This window comes from Mixophyes fleayi, chromosome 1 (genome assembly GCF_038048845.1).
Source record: "Mixophyes fleayi isolate aMixFle1 chromosome 1, aMixFle1.hap1, whole genome shotgun sequence".
In the NCBI taxonomy this organism is placed as follows: Eukaryota; Metazoa; Chordata; class Amphibia; order Anura; family Limnodynastidae; genus Mixophyes; species Mixophyes fleayi.
Window position 1 is genome coordinate 344,685,939 of NC_134402.1, and position 26,853 is coordinate 344,712,791.

Sequence of the window (26,853 nt, forward strand, 5' to 3'; positions counted from 1 at the left end):
TAAAAGCCTTAAAATGGATTCCATCATTGAACTATTTCTCTGTTTTACTTAATAGTTGAACTAAAATTTAACTTGGACCAATATGTGAATAAGAGGTACCCAGGACTTGTGAAAATTGTTCGTAACACCAGGCGCGAAGGACTGATTCGAGCTCGGATACAAGGATGGAAGGCGGCCAGTTCACCAATTGTTGGATTTTTTGATGCTCATGTGGAATTCAACACTGGATGGTAAAGGCTCAGTAAGCTTTTATAGTTCACAATGTGAACCTTCCAGTCAGCATGCTCTATCTAGTAATTGCTTGACACTACATTTAAATTAATGTCATCCTTCCTGTTTAGCAAAGAAAGGACAGTACATGACTCAGACATGTATTCCTATTGTAGTGGCCAAACACAAGGTACTGGTGAATGGAGGATCAGCTGTGAATTTATTTTTAGATTATCTTATACTTGTTTTACTAATTACAACAACACATTTTATGCATCATTCAATGTATAATGACAGAAACGCACAGTGGAAGACACAATTAAAATGTTAATTTCACCACTCTTTTTTTAACAGCAGGGATAATAGTGAAATACTTAGGAGGCAGAATGGCCACAGCAACCTTTATTCTATTAATTGTTATTAATACAGTCTCCATTGTGAAACATATAACTTTTATATTTATCTTTAATAAATCTTGACTACATACATCACAATAAGGGATTATGAATAAATAATGAAAAATATTTGTTTAAAATTAGGTAAACATGGAAACTGACGTTTCACATTGTTATATATTATTAAGTTTAACTGGTCATCAAATAAAAAATAGTCCATAATAAAATAATAATAATAATAATAATAATAATAATAATAATAATAATAATAATAATAATAATAAGTATATCTCCATTATTTAAAAATATTTGATAAAAAATGAAGCAATGCTTACAAGTTATATAGCTCCTCTTTTTCTTTACTATTTTTATCTTATAGTCAATATTTCTACCTGTTAACCACCATGTGGGGGTTAATCTGTTCCATCCTGTGCTTCTTTGAATGGAAGTATTTTTTACCTCCAAGCCACATCTGAGTAACTTTCACTCTCTTTATAAACATTGTTCTGTTATTTCAAGACAATAATACATTTCATTGTCGTTAATGTACTGCCTGCAAAAAATGAACAAAGAGTGTTTGTGAATGGCAAAACTAATTAACAAATACAATAACACCTGCTACGAAGTTATTATTATTCATACTGGTGAATTCCAAACACGACACAACAAAAGATGGAATAAAATACATAAACCTGCACCACTGTAAACTTAGCTGAAAACTCTCTTCCTTCACTCAACCAATAAAAGAAAATTCTACAAACAGCCTTAATGCAAGGTGTGAAAACTAATTGAGAGGAGCTTTGGGTAGCTGGTAGAGTCCCTGGTGGTCTCCACATATGTCCTTCCATCTGTTTGCCTGGAGGTGAAGCATAACTATTTTGTCTTTATCAGGAACAGCATTAATGCAGCTTATCTGACCTTTATAGTTTCAAAGGTATTTTTAATGGGAAGGTGACTATATACAGACTTACTCAGCTTGTCCTCATTCTTCTATGATACCATTTATGTATTTGTATGATTGGATTAATTAACAGACAAAGACAGAGCAAGACAACTTGCATTTCCAATTTGAGATACAACTTGTTAAACAAAGCTCTAGAAAACAGAACCAGGCAATCTTTCACCCATTAACTGACCACGTTTACACTTTATACTTAAAAAAAGAATTTCATGTGACATTTGCAGACTTAAACTGCACAAACAATTACAATTAAAGAGACTATAGCACTATCAGCATCTCCTTCTCTATATGGAACATGAAGTTGCCTGTTGCCTGAATGAACAGGCTGAGAAGGAGATAATTACTTACTTTGGATGTCCTAGAAGTGACAGCTTATTACACCCATTAGAGCATGGCTTAATGTTCCGTCAGTCACATTTTGTGGTGCCAGAAATATTTCCTTGTAATATTAATAAGAACTATGAAGAGTATATATGGACAAAATGCAAATAATAACAAGGCAAAATAATGATCATAAAACAAAGCTCAGCTCTTTCAAAATCTTGGACTTTTATAAGTAATGCTATGCTCTCCAAAATTACAGAGAATAAATTATTTTCATCTGAATTAAAGCAAATAATAAAGGCAAAATAGATTTTTCCTACTTAATGTATTGATGTTCTCTATCTGGATGCATCAGAGTAAAAGTGGTTCATCAAATGTCCTAATTTCTAGTTACTAATGGAGGTTTTTATAGCAAATCCATACTCATTGATGAGACACAATAAATCCCTGCAATACAGATATTTGTATGTTATGTACACATGCTCTGCTTGCTAAATTTCCAATTAGATGCAAGGAGCTGAAAACTTCTCTAACTAAACCACGCAGTGGCCTCATGTCTCAGTCATGTCATTAGTTCCTAGTGATGTGATAGGCTGCATTCTCATTAATTTTGGTTCACGGATTAAAGTGGTTGTATTCACCGAGTTTAAGCATCAGTTACACTTTAACTGTACAGTAAGACTGAGATACACTGTTTAAAAAAAGTCTAGAAAAAGGGTGGTCTTTCTGAAATGCTGTTCTGAATGCAGGGCTGAACCTATCATCACAAGGATCAAAGAAGACAGAAGACGAATCATTTTGCCAGCGATTGACAACATTAAATACAATACATTTGAGGTGCAGCAATACGCCAATGCCGCACATGGCTATAACTGGGGCTTATGGTGCATGTACATCACTCCTCCTCAGGACTGGCTAGAGAAAGGGGATGAGTCCGCTCCAATCAGGTGAGCCTGCAATATACTGTTCTGAAGTACAGCCATGTTGTAGCTTGATGAGCAATGAAAGCAACTGTTTGAAATGCGGATTAGGTTCATTCACTGTATAATTTCCATACTAATACATCAATTCTACATAACTACTATAGAAATACAACAATGTAAACATAATTATATAATTTAAGTATTGTCTATTAAAATGATTGTCCACCCAACCCACCAGACCCCATCAGGGGAGGGCTGGCAGATTCCAGCCCAGGGGGCAAGCACACAGCAGCGGCCCATCCTTAAAGGGTGGTTTTTGGTACAATATATATTTATCTATATAAAAAGAGGCTATTGTAGTGGTGCTTAATCCATATATATATATATATTTATGCCCCCCAGAGCTGGATTAAGGCTCTGTGGGGCCTGGGCACTTTAGACTGGGTAACCCCCTATGATGTAGCATGGTTATCATTTTAGACAAATACACAGGCAATACTGTGTGCACTACTGTTCGGTGCACACAGTTCTGCCTTCACGAGCAGTACACGGTGAAGCGGGACATACCTCCCAACTATCCTAAGCGAAACAGTCACCCAAGTTCAGGACTGTCTCGCCAGATTCAGGACAGTTGTCAGACTGTCCTGCTCTCCCCTACCTGTCTTGTCACTGTCACCACTTGTGGCTGCTGGTTACTTTAGCTCATTTGCTGGTTGTCTGGATCCTGGAATGTTGGAGGCATGAAATTTAGAAAACTCCAACCAGTCCCGATGTTAAATCAATAGCACACTCATTTTATAATTAGGCCTCCCTCCAGCCACAACATTAAAATAATATTCACATTTTCTAAATATATCTCTTTCTCTCCAACCAACCCTGCCATTAGATAGCAAACACATTTAATATATTAACCTATTTCCCTCCCTCCAAACAGCCCCAATAATAATTTAAATAGCATTTACATTTAACAAATATTACCATTTCACACAACAATCACAGGCATTAAATAATTCATAATCACATTTAATAAATAGACCTCATTTCCAAAACCAGCCCACAGTTAATAAATAGATCCCAAACCACCCCAGCATTAAATTAAAGGTCTAATTACCCCATTATAAATTCATAGGCCCCTCTATTAAATGAAATTGTCCCACCATCACCCCACAAATAAAATAGCACCCAATAATTAGCCCCCACCTGCACTCCAAAATTAAATTAATAACCTACCCCCCTCATTATATTAAGACCTTCCCCCCTCTCTTCCACACTACATACTACATTCATTTACTGCCCCCCCCCACACACTACATTCATTTTCCACACACACACACACACACTAATACACGCCGCTAGGCTTTTACTTTTATATATTAGATAATGCTAAGAATTTAGTAGGTCAGTGTATAACTCCGCCCAGCAGGTGGCGCTGCAGCTTGTTTTTGTTTTTTTTCCACACACAGACTAACACACGCCGCTAGGCTTATATATATTAGATATACACAATATGCTGCTGACACTGACTCTCATACATACACGAAGCTACTGACACACATACATACACAATGCTGCTGACACTGACACACATACATACACGATGCTGCTGACACTGACACACAATGCTACTGACACACATACATACACAATGCTACTGACACACATACATACACGATGCTACTGACACACACACACACACACTCACACCTGAACTTACCTTGTTCTATACTCGCCGCGCGCTCTGCTCTGCAGTCTTCTGACATGGGGCGGCACCTATCACATGGTGTGCGTCCCATGTCACAGCGGGCCTATTGGGAGGGAGGATGGGCTGTCGGCAGCAGCAGCCAATGAGAAGGTGGCTGGTCCCGGAGAAGGGGCCAGCCACAGAGTAAGTGAAGTTAGGGCCGGCCCAAAATAGTGTTTTTTTGGGTCCGGCCCTGGGGACATCTGCCCCCCTGCCCCCGCCCCAGCCCGCCCCTGGACCCCAGGGTTGGGGGCCAGAGCATAGTATAGTAGAACTCAGCAGTCTGTCCCCTACAGTCATGGCCAAAAGTTTTGAGAATGACACAAGTATTGGTTTTCACACAGTTTGCTGCTTCAGTGTTTTTAGACCTTTTTGTCAGATGTTGCTACGGCATACTGAAGTAAAATTACAAGCATTTCATAAGTGTCAAAGGCTTTTATTGACAATTACATTAAGTTTATGAAAAGAGTCAATATTTGCAATGTTGACCCTTCTTTTTGAAGACCTCTGCAATTTGCCCTGGCATGCTGTCAATCAACTTCTGGGCCACATACTGACTGATGGCCGCTCATTCTTGCGTAATCAATGCTTGGAGTTTGTCAGAATTTGTGGGGGGTTTTTGTCCACCCGCCTCTTGAGGATTGACCAGAAGTTCTCAATGGGATTAAGGTCTGGAAGTTTCCTGGCCATGGACCCAAAATTGCGATGTTTTGATCCCCGAGCCACTTAATTATCACTTTTGCCTTAGGGCAAGGTGCTTCATCATGCTGGAAAAGGCATTGTTTGTCACCAAACTGTTCTTGGATGATTGGGAGAAGTTGCTCTTGGAGGTCGTTTTGGTACCATTGTTTATTCATGGCTGTGTTCTTAGGCAAAATTGTGAGTGAGCCCACTGCCTTGGCTAAGAAGCAACTCCACACATAAATGGACTCAGGATGCTTTACTTTTAGCATGACACAGGACTGATGGTAGCGCTCACCTTTCCTTCTCTGGACAAGCATTTCTCCAGATGCCCCAAACAATCTGAGAAAATGACTTTACCCCAGTCCTCAGCAGTCCAATCCCTGTACCTTTTGCAGAATATCAGTCTGTTCCTGATGTTTTTCCTGGAGAGAAGTAGCTTCTTTGCTGGCCTTCTTGATACCAGGCCATCCTCCAAAACTCTACGCCTCCCTGTGCGTACAGGTGCACTCACACCTGCCTGCTGCCATTCCTGAGCAAGTTCTGCACTGGTGGTGCCCCGATCCCGCAGCTGAATCAACTTTAGTAGACAGTCCTGGCGCTTGCTGGTCCGACAAATGGTTGATTTTGGTGTAATCATGCTAGCAGCAATATCCTTGCCTGTTAAGTCCTTTTTATGCAAAGCAATGATGACTGCACGTGTTTCCTTGCAGATAACCATTGTAAACAGAGGAAGAACAATGATTTCAAGCACTACCCTCCTTTTAAAGCTTCCAGTCTGTTATTCTAACTCAGTCAGCATAACAGAGTGATCTCCAGGCCTGTCCTCATCAACACTCTCACCTGTGTTAACGAGAGAATCACTGACCTGATGTCAGCTGGTCCTTTTGTGGAAGGGCTGAAATGCAGTGAAAATGTTGTTTTCGGGATAAAGTGCATTGTCATGGCAAAGAGGGGCTTAGAAAAATTAATTGCAATTCATCTGATCACTCTTCATGACATTCTGGAGTATATGCAAATTGCCATCATAAAAACTGAGGCAGCAGACTTTGTGAAAAATAATATTTGTGTCATTCTCAAAACTTTTGGCCATGACTGTACAATCTGATGCATTTGATCTTACATTTGACATCCTATTCCTTTTAAATGCAGCTTGGTCTAAACCAGTGATGGGCAAACTACAGCCTGTGGGCCAGATCCGTCCCACTTAGAAGTTCTATCCGGCCCGAGAAACTGCTGCGAATAATTCTATCGCAGCACTTCACTATGTAGTTTCCTCCTCTTTTTTTCGCGAACACCGCGCACATGCGGACCGTCTCTGCGAGGCGCTTCAGCAAACATACAAGGGCACCTAGCAAACAGCGCCTTTCCCATACATCCGGACGAGCAGACGATTGCAGCCCCCTGCAACCCCACGGTCGCATCGGTCTTCACTTCCGCCACGGGCCATCTCTCACACGCATACCACGTGTGCACATCCATCGGGCGCCAGACACAGGACTGTCACCATCTATGGTAGTTACATGCGATTGTATTACCCTCCAAAGGTAACTGCATAATATCGCTATAACCTATTTCAATATTTGAGTTTGTCAATAAATTCTATTGGCCCGCCATAAAGTTTTTCTTTTTATTCGGCCCGCTCCTGAAAAAGTTTGCCCAACACTGGTCTAAACAAACAAGGCTCAGAGGGATAGATTGGCAACTTGTAACTTAATTTTCCACAGGATCAGAGAGGGCAATGGTTTAAGTAGTCAAAGGTAATAGATAGTAACTGTTTTTAGGTGGAGAACTTCTGTAAAATAAGGGTCAATAAAATCAAATACTTACAGTGGTCAAAGTGCAAACACTACTGGATAAGTACCCACCCACACACTTCTGGGCCGTTCACCATAACATAACTTATAGTATGGGGGGATTCCAACCATTTCCCCCGCAGTTTTGTGAACTTTCAGGGTGAAACATTTTTTTAACAGTCAAACTAATACAATTATTGACACACTTCCAACAAAGGAGCGTTGGGGAAAAAAGGACCAGTCAGTGGCTAGCATTAACTTTCCTTTTCTGGAACAATGACTGCTATACACAGGAGCGCACGCAGGATTTTTAAGGGGGGAAACCGAAAAAAAATAGAGAGAGAGAGCTGCTGCACATGTGGCCGGCATGCGCAGCAGCTCCATTTTGGCAGCGCTGTATTGTACAGCAGCCACGGCGCTGTCAAAGAAGCGTTCGTGGTGGTGCTGTACAGTACAGTGCCGCTATGTAGGGGCACTGTTTAGCCCCCGTTCTTTGTGGAGGATTAATATTGTACACAGTAAGAGCACTTTAACTTGTTCCTTTTATTTACCAGCAGAGAACATATCATACAGGCTCTCAATATAAGCACATAAATGTCACAGTGATTGTCTATATTTGCCCTCAAAGGAAACATTTCAGTGATTCACTATACACTTGATATCAAAACAATGCACATTTCATTGATTAACTACTAAAGGAGCAAAAATGTTCTTTTCATTCACTATACATAACCAAAGGGCAACTATTAAATTGTAACACCACTGGCTGGCAGAAAATGCAGATAAATGTTTCTTTGCAGCAGCTAGAGAGCCACAGGTAACGAAATGATCCGGACAAATGTTTCATTACCTCAATAAATTGATATGCATAATAGCAAAGGTAAGAAAGGAAGACGTCACAGGAATCATAAAATAGAATATAAACATTAAACTTTATAAACATATAAACTATACATACAACCCTATAAGCGAAAACAATAAAACAATTTCTAGAATTTAATTTTTCTGCCCTTCTCAGGTGACTATTTTAAACCTGAAGCAAAATTATTTAACTATTACAGTAGTTCAATAATGTCATAGTATCGCTCTTGTGTAGACCATGGGGTATATTTGATAAAGTCAAGATGTTACTTATAGCAACCAATCAGATTCTAGTTATCATGTATATAATACATTCTACAAAATGACAGCTAGAATCTGATTGGTTGCTATAAGAAACATCTTGACTTTTTCAAACCCAATGTTTATTTAATACATCCCCATGTCTAAACTAATGTAAACTAGCTAAATAATATTAGGAAAGGATATGTAACATCAGGGGCGGGCCGCTCAGTCTTACCGCTGATAGGGCCGGGCGGGCGGCCGGCCGGCCGCCCCCCTGATAAATTATCTTCTGTTTTTAGCGGCCGAATCCCATGTCATGGGATGCGGCCGCGTCAGCGCACAGGCGGCCGCATTACGTGACACGCGATGCGTCCGCCTGTGCGCCCCCCCGGGCTGACATCTGCCAGCCCGCGCCTGTGTAACATATTGTAAAGTTTTGCTAGGGTGACAAATAAAATAGTGATAAACAGTGTATATCTACCTAAATCCTACCAATAAACAAATATGCTGAGTGTCATGAAATACATTGAGGTTAAGATTGTAAAACTCCCACACTTCAGTATGCAGACTATAAAACAATCTAATGCAATTTATTAGCCCAAGTATTTACTGCATTGACAATGTTTCTTATCCATCAGTATTTGAATAAATAGTCAATAAACAAGCATTTACTTTACTGAACAACATTGAGCATCCTGAGAAAATCTTCATTTACTGTGGAATTATCCTGTATCTTCATTTGGTTGCAAAGATCTGATGCTCTTTAAAAGCCTGTAGAGAGAGAACCTCATCAGCACTTTTCTATATGGATGGGACATACATCATTTTTCCAGTGCATTGGTTTGTTTAATGAATCTACTGGGTGACATTGTACTGGCGTTACAGAAATATCAAAATACAAGATTATTCATTCTCTTTGCAAAGTACATCATATAAATCTAACCCCGTTAGCTCATTCTGCTAAATGGGTGTATTATGGTGTGGTCAGAAGTTCAGCAGGAATAACCATTAATAAGTGGCACCATCAACTTGTCATTTAAATATTATTATTAATATCTATAGTAATTACAATGGCTGACAACTAAGCTGGAACATTAGTAGGTATATTACATAGATTTGTCTTGCAAATAAACAGTACTACATTGTAATAGTCACGTGCTGAGTAACAGATCATAGGTGCCAATTGACTCCAATTTCCAGGGACATAACCTGATTTTAAATATATATCCTTAGAAATTGTTGGCCCCAGAAAATGTCCTTTTTTTTTTTCTTAAATGATTACTATATGATAAACGTTCCATACCTTGACCGAATGTGAGACATATGTTAGCATTTGCTCTGAAATTGAGTGCAAGCTATTTTTCTCCATTTGCTATATGTTAATGTAAAAGACAGCTAAAGAGGCAGTCCTTCAATGGGATTATTGATAACAAGTCTGCTGTTTGTAGAAAAATATCTCACTCCATGATCACAACTGCTATCACAGTTCAGATAAGCCATATTAGGCATCTTTTACAACCTGTCCTCCGGGAGATACTGGAGGACAGGTCATGTGACAAGGGGTAGGAGGGGGCCCCGGTCCTTACTAGGAAATGCCAAAATTTGCTGCGCTGAATACTGAATTAAGCCCCCCCGCCCCCTGCTATTCGATGGCGTAAATTTTGCCATTTTATATGCTATGGGGAGGCAACAATGTCACCACACCCCCCTCCACGGGGATCAGGGAGACTGCCTGCACCTCGGAGAGTCCGGGAGGACCTCCTGAAATTCCGGGAGAATGGACAAGTATGAAAATTAGATTATAAACATGTCTTTTGTATTACACCTAAACATTTCAGAACAGCCTTGCCTGGTCAGCCATAAAGTAACCCTGGAAATTCTACTAAAAAGTTGACTATTAGTTTGCTGTTTAAATGGCAGTTTTGCACTGGTAGTACAGAGTAAATCTTTTCCACATTAGATATTTTTCACATGGTTTCGGTCTTTCACTAACATCCACATTATTTTATTTCCTGCTATCCAAGTCCATTGAATTATAAACTTTGACCTTGATTCTTTGCCCTACGTATTGCCATGCAGCTGGGTGGAATAACATGATTTATTACAAAACTAACAGAGAACTCGAATGAATTAGTCCTGAATTGACAAGGGACCACATGGAGGCCAGACACACATTATATCAGTGGCCTTTTCTCATCAGAAATTCACAGCTAGTACTGAAGATGTGTGGAAAAAATTGCTTACAGGAAGTTAGATATAAAACACATCTGCCTCCTTTATTGCTATTATGCAGTGTACAGTCCTGCAAACTGACTGTGACCTTGAAAAAGGTGAACAGATGATTTACTGCAGTTCTCATCCATATAATACTGAAATCTGTATTGCATTTACATACAAAGCTCTGCATGGTCTATCCAAATGTCCACAGCGAATTCAGTGTTTGTCAGTATATTGCTAAGCTTCTGTCAATGCATAAATACATCTACACTTGGGAGTATATTTACTAAACTGCGGGTTTGAAAAAGTGGAGATGTTGCCTATAGCTACCAATCAGATTCTAGTTGTGCACTAAATAAATGACAGCTAGAATCTCATTGGTTGCTATAGGCAACATCTCCACTTTTTCAAACCCGAAGTTTAGTAAATCTAACCCTTGGAGTTAACAACTAAGACTTTCTCTGTCATATAATTACTTCCCCTTTGTATTGCAATATTACACCTTTCATTTTGTATGACATGTGCACACAACTGGGTACAGAAACAGAATGAGGCTTCAGAAGTGAGGTTTGCGCTTTTTGATTTTTTGTAGCGACCTTGTTATTTTTATTAGCATGCAATAAACTTGCTACCAAGTTACCCACAAACACAAGATCATGTAATTCAGCGAGGACATTAATTATGTGTTTCTACGCCAGAACTCCAGCGATGATTGGCTGCTCCTTTGTGGTGGACAGAGCTTACTTTGGAGACATTGGGCTGCTCGATCCTGGCATGGAGGTGTATGGAGGAGAAAATATTGAGCTTGGCATGAGAGTAAGTGTTCAGCATTAATTCAGTCTATTTTCTTTTAAGTGCAAGCATTGTTCCCTTTAAAATATGGACATAATGACTGAACACAATGGAAAAATTCCAATTGTGATATATAACTCACTGTAGGCAGCTTGATACTACACAGAATTTATGGCAGTATAGAGTCTGTCGATTTACTAAATGGTAGATTGGTCTTTCTTGCATGCTTATAGACAGAAGAGCTGTTTGCCCCTAACTGATAATGAAAGGTATAAGATAAACATATTTGCACTGTCATTTAAATTAGCCATAAATATAGCAGTTATTCTGCTTTCTTTGTGCCCCTGAAGGAATTCTAGTTCAAATAATATCCTGCACTCAAGCAATGTTGGTTATTATACATTAGAGATAAAGATGTAAGTTTAGTCCTTTGTGGAAGTGGTAATATGACAAATATACACCTAATTCATACTATAAGGATATCCTGCACAGTAATCCCATACTTGCCTACTTTTGAAGGCAGCTGTCCGGGAGGGGGTCCGTTGAAGGGTCGTGGCCACGCGCAGTGTGCAGTTAGGCTCCGCCCCCTACCAATCTTAGGCCATTTTAGTCAAGCGCAGCAGGGAGCGGGCCACGATGATGCATGTAGCCCCGCCCCCACCATCTTCAACAGTGCTGACAGCTGGATCCGGGATTTTTGCCTTCTCTCTCGTGAGTCCGGGAGAGCTCCCAAAAATTCGGGAGTCTCCTGGGCATTGCGGGAGAGAAGGCAACTATGAGTAATCCTCATTGTGCTTGCACAGGCCTACCTGTGGTAGTAAATAAGAGGAGGGTAACAAATGTGGTAAATTACTCAAAAATAAAAAAAATTAGCTTTAAAGGTGAAAATGAGAATGTTAATGGAATCGGGCCTGGTTATGTCTAAGGCAACCTCAACCATCCACTAAGACAAGACAACCAGCATCCTGTATTAGTTACCAACCATGTATTGGTAAAAACAATGAATTTAGTAAACATTGCATGAATGCAATGTAAGTGAATGCATTATTGGTTATAGTGCTGTGAGGAAGTAGTGTGGGAAATGTATGGTCATGCAATCTGTGGTTTGGAAACACATTTTATGTGATCTTTATTTTGTCTACTGTAGCTAAGAATAAAAAAACCCACCTAGATTACATGGTTAATGTTTTAGGTGTTACATGATGAATGGGTTAAGTTGTGTTTTACCTGTGGTGAATTTACAATGTTACAATATGTTGTAACCAAGCCAGTTATTTTAAGAACAGATCACCGCAGCTAGAAGGAACACTGGAAGTAAGGCGGCTGCTATTTTGCTGTTTGTAAAGTATTCCATACATTCCATTCATATCTTGCCGATTCTTTGCTCCTGAATAATTGCAATTCAACTGAATCTACAACAGTCTGTGAAAATAAAAATATATCTAGACCTGAGGATCTAATCAGAGGAGTTTATGCAGAATAACTTTCTAATCAGTAAGTTCTGACATCAAAACTAACCGATTATAAAAATATTTTCTGTTTGGTGCCACAGATTCTGTGGCTTCTGAAATAATCACACAGATAAAGCATAGCTGCCAACCTTTAAAGGGTGGCCTCCGGGAGTCTTGGAGTAGAGGTGGGCGTGAGGGGACGGAGCTCAGCAAATCGCATCATTTTTTCCCGGGGAATCGCAACATGGAGACTTCAAATGTGCCCACTTCACTAGTGGGCAGATGCAGGAGAATTACCAGCTCTCCTGTGGGTCCGGGAGACCTACCCGGAATTTGGGAGTCTCCCGGGTATTCCGGGAGAGTTGGCAAGTATGAGATAAAGCATGAGAAAAGTGAACAAAACAATGGATACAGATAAGCAAAATATTAAATGAATGAACAGAACATGTCACATGGCATACAAAAAGAATTCGGCTTAAGACATGCCAGGGACAATATCAGGTACATGTGTATAGATAAGCAGAATAATGAATGCATGGATGTAATTAACAGAACAAATCGCATGGCATACAAAAGCAATTCCGCATAAGACATGACAGGGACAGTGAGAAAGACAGAGAGTAGACAGACCAATGGGACATAGTGAGGTCCACTATAGTACAGGGCTCTGAGAGATGCTGAGGTCAGGATGGTGCAGAGGCCTAGATGAGCCATGATGGTGCAGGAGCTGGTACAGAGTCTTGGCCAGATGGTGCAGGGGCCTGGAGGGTACTAGAGCCTGGATGGTGCTGGTGCCACAATGGTGCAGGAGCCACAATAGTGCAGGGGAAAGATGGTGCAGGGTCCTGTATAGTTACTGTAGCCTCACTGGCCTATAGCAAAAGGGTCTATTATGGCCACAATTACAGAGATGTAATGTGCTGCTGGGCTCAGTCTACAACAGCGATGTTAGGGGCTCTGTATATGTATATTATCCTCAAATACACATTATAAAGAATAGAAGAGTAGAATACTTAATTAACCATTAGTAAGTACTGGTTAATATTATTAAGATAGATGACAATATTACAGAGATTGTTTTCCAATTGTGTAACCATCACATTCATATGAAGCTTTACTAAACAGGGAAGGATTGTGTGAGACTATTTATAACCAGAGCGGTCTTGCATCAATACTTACATACCTCAGTGTCTCAGTTTCATTTGGATCAACTGCTGGATATTTTGCTAGGAAAGCAACTGGGGTGGTAATGAAATAATGGGATTAATCAGGGGATAAGAATGAAATAAGAGGTGAGAAGAGGTAAGAAAGCAAATAATGGAATGAAGAGAAAAGGGAATGATAACCCCCATTGTACATCCCCCAGAAGACAAAAATATTTTGTTGTGTTTAACTATTTACTTTGTTTCTACGGTAAAATCATGTAATGTCTGCAATATTTTATGTCACAATACTAGTAAACATTGCATAAAAGGCATTTTGTTTTTACTCAATAGATTCTTTAAAAACAGAACTCATAAAAGCAATATCCACAATATCCACAATATCCACAAACAGCTGGCCAGCCGTTTGCTTATATTCCTTAGGTATGACCAGTATGTCCAATAAATCTATAACTAGAGTTGTATAAAGCCACAGAATGTACTATTTAATTTCAGCCCCAAATTCGTGAAACACTGAAAAATTAATTGTTGTTTTTTTAATTCTAGGGCAGCTGGGTGGCACAGTGGTTAGCATTGTTTCCCCAGGTCATGGATTTGTTTCCAAACAGGTCCTGTGTGGAGTTTTTATATTATCCTTGTGTTTGCATGTGTCATCTCCTGGTGCTCCAATTTCTCCAGTCCAAAACACACTGATAGATAACTTGGCTTCTGACAAAATTGGACCCTAGTGTGTAGTAGGGATTTTAGATTATAAGCTCCAATGGGCCAGATACTAATATAATTACATATTCTAATCTAAAGGGGAATTCAATTGACCGCGTTACTGGTAAAAGTAACGCGGCCTGCGCATTATTACCGTTATTACAGTAATAATGCGCTTAATTACCGTTATTACGGTAGCTTCAACGTTATTACGGTAGCTCCCTGAGCTGCGAGCAGAAAGGTGGGTTAAGATTACCGTACTAACAGTAATACATTTAACACCACGAAAATTCGGGGAGGGGGAGGGGGATTAATTCCCCCCTAAGTGGGGACTGGCAGCACAACAAACTGAGCGAAAACTAGTGTAGGATGTTTAATAGTAAAATATATTTTTTTTAGTGTTCTACATAAGCCACTAATTCCATATGCTAGCCTGTCCATTACTTCATGTGTTTGACTCATATCTATAGAACCACTGCTTGGGCTTAAGGAAATGTAATGTTTTAATGGGTACTTTTTTCTTTACACAAGTTATTATTTTCTATGAAGTAAGTGACAGTCAATACAATAAACTTGATGTTGAAGCTTCCCAATACAATAGTTGCTTGAATCAGAGGAGATGGACAGACTGACTACTGATAGTGACAAGTGCAAAAATGTGTTTTTGTCAATGGATTGGAAAAAATTACACTTGCTTAGATAGCATGCCATGTACTGAGTGCCACTGAACATTTATAGTTGTAATGACACTAACAGAAACAATGGGCCTGATTCATTAAGGAAAGTAAAGCAAAAAAATGAGTAACTTTGCCCCTTGGCAAAACCATGTTGCACTAGATGGGGAAGTAAATGTAAAATGTGATGGCAGATATAGTTGGGGTAGGGCATGTCCTAGATCAACTTTAAATTTCAGTGTAAAAATAAAGCTATCAAGTATTTGTGTGTTACATGAAAAAACAGCCAGTATTTAACTTATGTGCAAAATAATAAACTAATTTGCACCCCTTGCGGTGTAACATGGTTTTGTCCAGGAGAAAACTCATTTTGCCTTGCTTTCCTTAATGAATCAGGCCCAATGGGTTTGAGACTTATTATAGCATACCCCTGCCCCTGTTCTTCCTAAACCCCACCCACAAATGGACAAGTTTGAGTAAAATTCTGCATGCTTTTTGTTAAGCCCCCACCCCTATTGTGGTCCACAGAGGGGTGTCCCACCCAAAAATGTTATGTCACAGTTTTGAATTAAATAAAATGGGTGTGGAGAGTGAAGATGTAGATAATTTGTACAATGGAAAGAAGACTACACAATTCTTTAGGATTGCAATACATTTTGAGTGATTATAGGGATAACAAAGTAGGATGTAAAATAAAAAATAGGTAATTCAGACAATGCTGCTATATACCAAGTGTGTACGAGACCAGTGGTGAAAATCAAGATTACAATAGTTGTAGGTCAGGCCACTGATATGTAAGTCACAATTATAAGAAACAGCATTCATAGACATTTCCCTAGAACAATCCAGGAAGAATGAGTGCCAGAGGAAATGTAAGCTCCTTATAATTATAAGTCTATAGACAAGTGACATCTGTTGATCCTTGTTAATTGGCTTCTTTACATTCCATGCACTGTGATTGGCCTAATTCTCCAGGGGACATAATGTATTCTGCGAATTTTGAACAAATCTAGAATGATTTTGTCTATTTCTATCTACAGTACATCTAGCTCAGTACAAGTGAGTCATACAGTGCCTCTATATATACAGGTAATGTTCTGATTATTAATGCCTTATATAATGCTGAATAAAAACTTGGTCCAGTGCAGAAGTTTTACCCAAAGGACAACAAAGAAAATATATGTATAGTGCTCTCTGTATAAAGTAAAATTAGTGTTATAATATTAAACTCTATGGGTGGATTTCAATTCCCCCTCAGAATACCGCCGCTGTAAACCTATTACCGTTCCGTTAATACGGTACTTTTAACACAGATTTCTGCTTGCAGCTCAGGGAGCCGCGACCAAAAATCCAGCGCTGAAATTATGCGCATTATTACCGTAATATCGGTAATAGTACGCACTTGAATTCCCCCTTATATAGCACTAACTTATGGCTTTTTTTTCCTATGAATCAAAATATAAAAACACACATAGTGCAGTAAAAACTAGTATACTAGTGCAAAAGTGCAACAGATGGACATACAACTATAAATAGGCAATAAGTCTAATCTATATGTAGGCTGCCGGAGAATACAGTGGGTATTCACTATTCAGCCACTTGTTGCCAGCTTCTGGGTGCCCACAATGTACCAGTGGATCAAATTAGGACATTAAAATATATCTATTCACCCTATTGTTGTTCATTTAAAAGATGTTTTATATGATTTTACACTTTTTTATATTTATACTATTTTTCCCACTATTTTATGTATTGATACCATATGATTTTTATATAGTCCTTTAATTAATATTTATTTTATATTGTAATGTTACATTGTTCTTGCACATTAAGCACTAAAAATCACCTATTCACATATAAATGATCTATTTTAAGCACTAACATTATATTCATTTCATTGGTTGCTTTTTATCTATCCATTGTAAATAGCTATATTTTTTTTCGCCCTATTTTTTTAATGTTGGCTAAAAAGATATATAGTTAAAGACTGGCAATAAGCAGCATTAATAAAATGATTTTTAATAACAGTAAAATAAATTGTAGAGCTTGGGGCAACACAGCACTTTGTCTTTATAGACTATGTCCCTTATAAATCAGGGCTTCTGACCTATACGCAGGAAATAGCATTTCTCAATCCCAAAAGCAGCATGATAAATAAAAGTGAATTGGCAGGCAAAACAGCAGTCAGACATTGGCACTGCATTATGGAAATAACTAAAAAAAAAAAAAAATAGATTAAAACACCAGTGCAAATCAATTAAGAAATTATATCCAACACAATCTTCTGTTTTCCAGTGAGTATTTCTTGCTTCAGAGGATCTAAATGAATGCTCCTCAAGAAGCAAATCAAATTTAGCCTTTGATCTGTAATCTGTCATACTTATATCATCATCATCATCACCATTTATTTATATAGCACCACTAATTCCGCAGCGCTGTACAGAGAACTCACTCACATCAGTCCCTGCCCCATTGGAGCTTACAGTCTAAATTCCCTAACATACACACACACAGACAGACACAGACTAGGATCAATTTGATAGCAGCCAATTACCCTACCAGTATGTTTTTGGAATGTGGGAGGAAACCGGAGCACCCGGAGGAAACCCACATAAACACCGCAAGAACATACAAACTCCTCACACATGAGGCCATAGTTGGGAATTGAACTCATGACCCCAGTGCTGTAACGCAGAAGTGCTAACCACTTAGCCACCGTTCTGCCCTTATATTTATAATAATAGGCCTTAATCTAGAATTATACCCTAAAAATGTGTTGAATACAAGATGGGTGTATACTGTCTACCTTTCTGTTAATGTTAGAACAGTTACATTTGTGCAGAACATTTTTCAGAGATTGCACAGTGCTCACTGCCATATCATACAGTGGCTTCCAACTTTTACATTTCCCTAATTAGGACAGTATGCGCATAACACCTCTTCCTGGAGGGGTGCACATGAGAAAGGGTGTGGGGCATCCCATTTCCTCCAGGGGCTTGCACAGCGCTTCAAAAATGCCAGCTTACCTTAAGACCCCTCCCCTAAAAACACCCCTTAAATGTCCCATCACCTGCCGCTGGTACAGTCACCATGGCACATCTCCCATCTTTCCTGCAATCAGTACAAAAGTCCTAAAAAGCAAATCGGGACTGTCCTGCCTATATCTGGACAGTTGTAAGATATGCTATATTCCTGAGAAACTATATGCCAGTTGTGTGACTTAAATTAACATGCAAGTGCCCTGTTAGCAGCAATTTATACAATGACATGCCTTATTTTAGTATGTTTACCTGTTAAAAATAAATTCACACACACACAAGAAATAGACAATCATATACCTTGTTCATTAGAAAGAGATGTACACTTTGGGAGAAATCAACAGGCAGTTTAGAGGCCTATAATAAAAAGAGTCCTATAATTAGATTGTAAAACTGATGTAAGTCATTATAAAATACTCATTACTTTCACGTGTATGAAGATATAACTTTTTCATTAAGTTAAATACAATATAAATATTCTTTAAGTTTTGTTCACTTCAAAATGATATTTCACACCAAACAGCTAGAGGATTTGTTTGCTTTCCTGTCCTAATATATTCTGAGTTGGTTGTAGCCACTTGAGCGATGAGCGACAGAGGTTTCAGAAAACAGCTTAATCCAATATCAAAGTCATCTGCAAAGTGCGGATATGCTGAATTTTATGTTCCAGAGCTGAGTGAGATCCCTGAGCCCTTGCAAGTCATGGGTCTTGGTAGTGACTTTTTAAGTACTGTAATAGCCTAAGCTTTGAAAAAGAAAAATCATCAAAAGCCTTTATGACAGCTGGACCAAATGACATTGAGAAGAGAATGAAGGGGAGTGACAACAACTGTGCAATATTTAACACATATTAAAAATATTAATAAGACTGTAGAAAGCCCCAATTGGTGAATGATGAAATGTCTGTATGATTTGGGCTCTTTATGTTTGCATAATGGTGGCCAGTGGAAGGAATATGACAGCATCCACTAGATTTAGTTTAAATAGTGGTAATTACTGTGGTATGAGCATTGACACCAAGGGCAGACTGGGCTGGGGGCCCCACCCGGGCGGGTCACATAGTGGGCTACCTTGGGCTGGGTCACTGAACCACCTGTATTTTTGTTCCTTTAAAATGTTACTAATAGGGGACTGAATCGAGTCTTGCCCCCCGGGTTAAATTTGCCAGCCCTCCCCTGATTGACACTGTTCCAATTCGACTCTCAATGTATGTATTTTTCAAATTAGTAAAATGGCAACATTGTTGAAATTATTTTAATTTTCCCAGTACAAATGAGAATATTTTTACCTTAGCGGAAATAAGAGCAGAAACTGGTATCTATCTTTGAGAATATTAATACACACAGACATGCAAAAACAATCAATACCACTACAGGTAAACTCTACATACACATTGTTTGTCATTTTAAAACCTACTGTGGGAGTATTAGCTTATGGCCTACCCCCTGCCTGCCCCATCAAGACATGATGGGAAAGGCAGCTATTTAAGTGAGTGCAGCCTACAGAGGCCAGTGATGAAAGCAGCTATAATTACTTTTCTCCCAGGTTTATATAAAAAAAAAAAATAACAAGTGCCATCAAACCTTACATACATGGTATTATTACAGCACTCAGTACAATAGAACACAGATCTGGAAGGCACAAACTTTAAATAAAGTCCTTAATAGGTAGACTAGTCAATGAATGCATTCAAGGGTTAGGTGTCACATACATAGATTGATAAACCAAGAATATATGTCATGGGTCAAGAATTCAATACACAATAAGGCGGAGGATAGTGTGACATAGGAACGTTGGACTGGAATGAAAATTGGAATGGATCAAATACCAGGAAGACAGTGGAAAGACACTTTAGAATGTTCCTCGTAGATATGACCACTGAGCCAGCGCAACCTACATAGGCTCTAGATAGAAGTCAGGTAGCTTTTACGGGATGCGAGCAGTCAGGGTTTGCACAGAGAAGCCACATTTATATAGTAATGTAGGTATATAGTAATTCATCTAAGCTTCAATGGGAGGATATCTGTCGCATGACTGCTTGGTTATAAACTCAGGAAGACAAGTTATTTAGGTGCCATGATGTCATCCGCGAGCACCCATAAAGGTGACAGGACTGGGTGCTGTGATCTTGGAAGACAATAGAAAAGACTGCAGACAGAACAGGATCACTCAAGTATTTTACAGCCAGGTTGCAAGGACCAAGAAAGAAATCCAATACCAATACCAAGACGTACCTTAAATTGTATAATTAATACAAATGAGGTTAATTTTGTAAATCAATTCAATTCAATGAACGAGGAGAGGCATAATTGGGAAGACATATTCATTCATGTTGAAATGCTAATGAGCTTCAGTCATACAGATCACAGAAAACAGAACAAGTATCACCATAATCTCTTAATAGTCCTGAGTTTGGGACCTTAAAAGATTTGTGCTTTAGAGGAAAGTGCATGAGGCTTCAGAAGAACGTGGTCATGGTTGGGTCAATCTGTCTTGGTTTGTGCAGACCACGGTTGGGGATTTTTTGCTCTGATCTTAGGTTTCGACATATTGGGAATTATGACAGGAGTAGGTGAGCAGACATGTTTCATGGTCACAGTAAATGACCTTACACATAATCAGGGAATATTTTTTAGTGCATAAATTCATCAATATTCATGGATTTCTAGTTACCTTGTTGACTTCTGCCTTTTCAACATTGTGTTTGGTACAAGAAAAACTAAAAAAAAAAACAGCTTTAGCTGTGTATTTGGGTGGCTGCTCATTCCTAAGATGTTTCATGCGTGAAGCTATGCTGCTCTTGGCATCTCATACATTTCCATTTGGCTGTCACAACTACAGGAATGCCATAATTAAATAATACAATCTGTAGGATAATGTAGTATTTTAATGTACATATTATTTAAAGAAATAATAAAAAAAAATTTACAAGATAAAAGTATATTTTTTAAACAGTGTTATATTGTTGTAGATGAAGTATTCAGATATACATTCAACAATTAGTGCCAAAGCGTTTGTCCTATATGTCTTTATAATTACGGGAACACCTGGTATTTTATTACACTCTGTATTTTATTCTACATAATTTAGCCAAAGATTCTGCCTTTGCATGTTTTGTTTTTCTGTGCTAAAATATTTTAACTCTATTTGTAAGAGCTTTCAGTAGAGTAGGACCGACACTGTGTTGCTTATTCTGAATTGCTGCTTCCTTTGTATGGGGAACAAGAGTCTTCTGTCTGCCGGTTCAGGTTCAGTCAAATAGAAAAATGATTCTAAGCGCACTGCAGGCAGAGTGAATCAGCTAAGTGGTTACTGCAGGTGCCTGCGTCTATGTTGAAGCATCTTTAATTTCAATTCACGCCCTGCTCTGCCAGCCAAGATTTGAAGGATCTCAGAAGTTCAATTAAGATGCACGTTTTCTATCTGAGTTTTACCTGCCTGAATTCACAGCCGTGTCCCCCACATGAGTATTCATTTACATCTGGGAGTATAAAATTCATAAAGGTAGACGTGTTAAACAAGGCATGGTGCGTTAAAGGCCTGACAGATAAATGCAATACAATATGTCTAGCAGACTTCTTTTTTAACTGAAGCAGCAATACCGAGCAACTTAGTATTTCTGGATTATATTCTGATACTTCCTTTTCCTTTCATATTAATTCAGTCATAAGTACCTTAATGTATATTAAAATTAGGCAAAAGTACTTTATGTAAATGTTTTGTATATTATGTTTTTATTGTGTTTTTTTTTAACCCTCTCAAGGTATGTTAAGCATATATGGAATTATAGGACCCCAAGGATTCGGCATGGCAGCAAATAAAGGGCAGTTGAATCTAAAATGATTGATAGGTGATCATCATAGTAAATGATCAGTTATAGATCTTTTCATATTCACAAACATTATCGCCAAAAATCTGGATACAGATGAATTACATGTGATGTATGGCTATATTGAAATCAGCTTCTGTGAGTGTGTGTATGTACAATATATTTTACACACATATATATATACATATATATATATATATATATAGAGAGAGAGAGAGAGAGAGAGAGAGAGAGAGAGAGATAGTAATAGATACATATACATACACACACACATACACACTATATGGACAAAAGTATTCGGACGCATGACCATTACACCAACAGGGGCTGTAATGACATTGTATTCAAATACATATACATTAATATGGAGTTGTCCCGCTTTTGCAACGATAACATCTTCCACTCTTCTTGGAAGACTTTCCACAAGATGTTGGAGTGTTTCTGTGGGAGTTTGTGCCCATTCATTCTGTAATGCATTTATGAAGTCAGGCACTGATGTTGGACGAGAAGGCCTGACTCACTATCTCCGTTCCAGTTCATCCCAAAGATGTTCAGTGGGGTTGAGGTCAGGGCTCTGTGCGAGCCAGTCCAATTCTTCCACATAGAACTCATCAAACCATATCTTTGTAGTCCTTGCTTTGTGCACTGGGGCACAGTCATGCTGGAATAGAAAAGGGTCTTGCCTCAAAGTTGGAAGCATAGCATTGTCCAAAATGACTTGGTATGCTGACGCATTAAGATTGCCCTTCACTGGAGATAAGGGGCCTAGCTCAAATACAGTCAGACAGGTAACGTTCTCCTGGCTTCTACCAAGCCCAGACTCACCCATCTGACTGGCAAACAGAGAAGTGTGATTAGTCACTCCACAGAACACGTTTCCACTGCTCCACAGTCCATTGTCGGTGTGCTTTACACCACTCCATCTGACGCCTGGCATTGGTCTTGGTGATGTGAGGCATGCATGCAGCTGCTCGGCCATTGAAACCCATTCCGTTAAGCTGCCACCGCACAATTTTTGTACTTACGTTAATGTCAGTGGAAGTTTGGTAACTCTCCAGCTAGCAGAGCATTGACGACTTTTACGCACCATGCACCTTACCAGTCGATCACCCCACTTTGTGATTTTACGTGGTTTTCCGCTTTATAGCTGAGTTGCTGTTGCTCCTAAACGCTTCTACTATCTAATAATATCACTTACAGTTGACCATGGAGTATCCAGCAGGGATGAAATTCCATGAACCGTTTTATTGCAAATGTGGCATCCTATTACAGTACAATGCTTGAAGTCACTGAGCTCTTCAGAACAACCCATTTTGTATCACAAATTTTAGCAAGTGGAGACTGCATGGCTAGGTGCTTGACTCTATACACCTCTGGCAACGGGTTTGAGTGAAACACCTTAATTCAGTAATTAACAGATGTGGCCAAATACTATACAGTATTATATAGTATATTTATATATTATTTTTATATATATATATATATATATATATATATATATATATATAAATATATATATATATATATATATATATATATATATATATATATTTATATATCCAGTAGCTTCATGTTATAATTTGTTTTTCTTATAAAACTTTACACAGCTATATATGATCCTAAATAACACACAAGTTCCAGCCTGTCTCCTATAGCTCAAGGTTAAAAGTATTTTTGCTGGTGCCTGAGTAATGTCAAGGATTCTCTCGTACATTGGTCTGTCATGTTTTAGACTACAGAAAGATCTTAGGAATAAATTGGGCTTGACAGGTCCTGCAGATAAAGTGGACTACTGAATCCAAAAAACAAATGTTAAAGAAGGACATTTAGGAAAAAATAAAAACAATAAAACCCTCTGCCAAGAGATATTTCAATGGAATGAGATTTAAATTTTGATATGGAGGCTCCCTAGTGATGGATGGCAGAATAGACTCCTTTTGTTCTATAGAGAGAGCGTGCCAGGCATGGCCTGATTCCCCTTGCAAAGCTATTGATTGATTGGGAGCCGCAGTTGTTTGGCTGGTAATGAATCATGAAATGATTAAGATACTGTTGGCTTTCTCAGTACAGAGAGCTGTAAGCATATGATTACTCCTTCTCACTTTGAAGAACGTTTGTTTTCTAAAGCAAAGCAGTTGAAGTTGTGATGCATTTTCAAGGAGAAATTGGGTTATAAGCAGAAAAAAAATTACTGAATGCAATAGATGTGCATTAAATCTATACTCCAACCAGAGCTCTGAGAAATGTAAAATATCAGTTATTACCCACATTGTTACAATATAATGGGAAGTTATTTACAAGGGGTGGTTCTTACCAGAGCCGTAACGAGGCCGGTGCGGGCGGTGCCGCCGCCCAGGGCGCAGTCCCAAGGGGGCGCAGTGGCCGCCCGCACCTGCCTCTGTGTGAGGAGTGAAAAAAAAATAAAAGTTAAACAGACCTCAGATTCAGACTGCCGGCCGCCCGGCACATCCAAAATGGCTACATCCCCTTCTGAACTCTGCCTCAGCGTCTGATGTCATGACGTTGCTAGGCAGCAGAGGAGCAGAGAAGCAGAGAGGAGCCAGGCAGCGACGGCTGGTCAGGAATAAAGACAACAAAGGTAAACTTCAAAGCAGGGGAAAGGGGATGTGTGTTGCTATTATGGAGGGAGGAGGATGTAAGCTGCAATTATGGAGGGAAGGGGGGGATGAAAGCTGCAATTATGGAGGGAGGGGGGCATGTGAGCTGCTATTATGGAGGGAGGGGAGGGAAGGGGGGCATGTGAGCTGCTATTATGGAGGGAGGGGAGGGAAGGGGGGCATGTGAGCTGCTATTATGGAGGGAGGGGAGGGGGGCATGTGAGCTGCTATTATGGAGGGAGGGGAGGGGGGCATGTGAGCTGCTATAATGGAGGGAGGGGAGGGGGGCATGTAAGCAGCTATTATGGAGGGAGGGGAGGGGGGGATGTGAGCTGCAATTATGGAGGGAGGGGGGGATGTGAACTGCTATTATGGAGGGAGGGGGGATGTGAACTGCTATTATGGAGGGAGGGGGGATGTAAGCTGCTATTACGGAGGGGGGGGGGCATTTAAGCTGCTATTATGGAGGGAGGGAGGGAAGGGGATGTATGCTGCTATTAGGGAGGGGGGGATGTGTGCTGCTATTAGGGAGGGGGATGTGTGCTGCTATTAGGGAGGGGAGGAATGTGTGCTGCATCTTGCTATTATGGAGGGGTGGATGCTGCTATTTTTTATGGGGGAAGGGGAGGTATGCTGCCATAATGTGTGAGGAAAGGGGGGATGTATTAATATAATGTGTGATATGAGGGTAGGGAGGTTGGGTGTCTTAGTACATGGGTGGGAGGTAGGCTATTAATTTAATGGTGACGTTTAGGTGGGGGCTAATTATTTAATGGGTACTATTTTATTTGTGGGGTGCTGGTGGGTCAATTTAATTTATTGATGGGGCTTTTTAATTTAATGGTGGGGTGTATTAATTTCAGGTGAGGTATTTATCTGTATTGCAGTCACAAGAATGCTCTCTGTATTGTATGGGGGTCATAGGAATGCTCTCTGTATAGTATGGCGGTCATAGGAATGCTCTCTGTATTGTATGGTGGTCATAGGAATGCTCTCTGTATAGTATGGCGGTCATAGGAATGCTCTCTGTATAGTATGGCGGTCATAGGAATGCTCTCTGTATAGTATGGTGATCATAGGAATGCTCTCTGTATAGTGTGGCGATCATAGGAATGCTCTCTGTATAGTATGGCGGTCATAGGAATGCTCTCTGTATAGTATAGCGGTCATAGGAATGCTCTCTGTATAGTATGGCGATCATAGGAATGCTCTCTGTATAGTATAGCGGTCATAGGAATGCTCTCTGTATAGTATGGCGGTCATAGGAATGCTCTCTGTATAGTGTGGTAATCATAGGAATGCTCTCTGTATAGTATGGCGGTCACAGGAATGCTCTCTGTTTTGTATGGTGGTCATAGGAATGCTCTCTTAGGTATGGTGGACACTAGGAGACTCTTTATATTGTATGTGTGTGTGTATATATGTATGTATCTTTTATATGTGCTATACTATTTATTTGCTAGGAGTTGCCTAGAAATAATCATATCATTTCTATGCAAATTATTTTAATTTTTATACTACTTGCTGCAATATACTATATTCAGTTATATGCATTTGTACATTTTTATATGTCTATTTTCTTGTACATGCCTTTTATACATTTACTCATAATAATATTACTTTTAATATATATATATATATATTATATATTTTTTATCTGTTATTAAGAGATATAGCTATAGTTAATCTGATTTATATAACATTTACCTATGTATATACATGTTTGTATAGTGTATAATTTATATATGTATGCACTTTATTGAGGGGTCACTCTCAGTGCCCTTATGAAATATGGCCACCGTCTATCTCTCTATGGAAAAAATGCCCACACTTATAATCTCTAGTACTTGCCACTTCAAATGGCTTTAATACACAAGTCCCGTTCACTAGTGCACATGAAGCCCCATTAGTAACTATCCTTCTTGTACTGGGAGAAGGAAAGAAAGAGAAAAAAGAAGGAAGAGGGAGGAAAGGAAAGAGAAAAAAAAAAATTATTTTTTTTTCCCCATGAGCACTTACTTCCGGTTTCGCGGCACCTGCGACGTCAGCGCGAGATGGCGCCGCACACTATCACTATAAATTATACCTGTGCACATATACATTCAATTCCTCCTGATGAAGTTCTCTGTTTGAACGAAACGCGTTGAGGCCTTTATTACTACACTATCCTGTTATACACCACCACACTCTGGGAGCTATAGATCCTATCCTACACTGAGCTTTTGTATGGAGAC

General features: G+C 39.2%; 1 protein-coding gene across 1 annotated transcript in view; it reads left to right on the forward strand.

Annotated features, from left to right (window-relative positions):
* GALNT9 (polypeptide N-acetylgalactosaminyltransferase 9) overlaps positions 1-26,853 on the forward strand; it is a 203,866-nt gene that overhangs the window by 85,635 nt on the left and 91,378 nt on the right. The window contains exons 4-6 of the mRNA XM_075217144.1: positions 56-230; positions 2,640-2,837; positions 11,051-11,168. Coding sequence (XP_075073245.1) covers positions 56-230; positions 2,640-2,837; positions 11,051-11,168 — 491 coding nt within the window. The remainder of the gene's footprint in view (positions 1-55; positions 231-2,639; positions 2,838-11,050; positions 11,169-26,853) is intronic.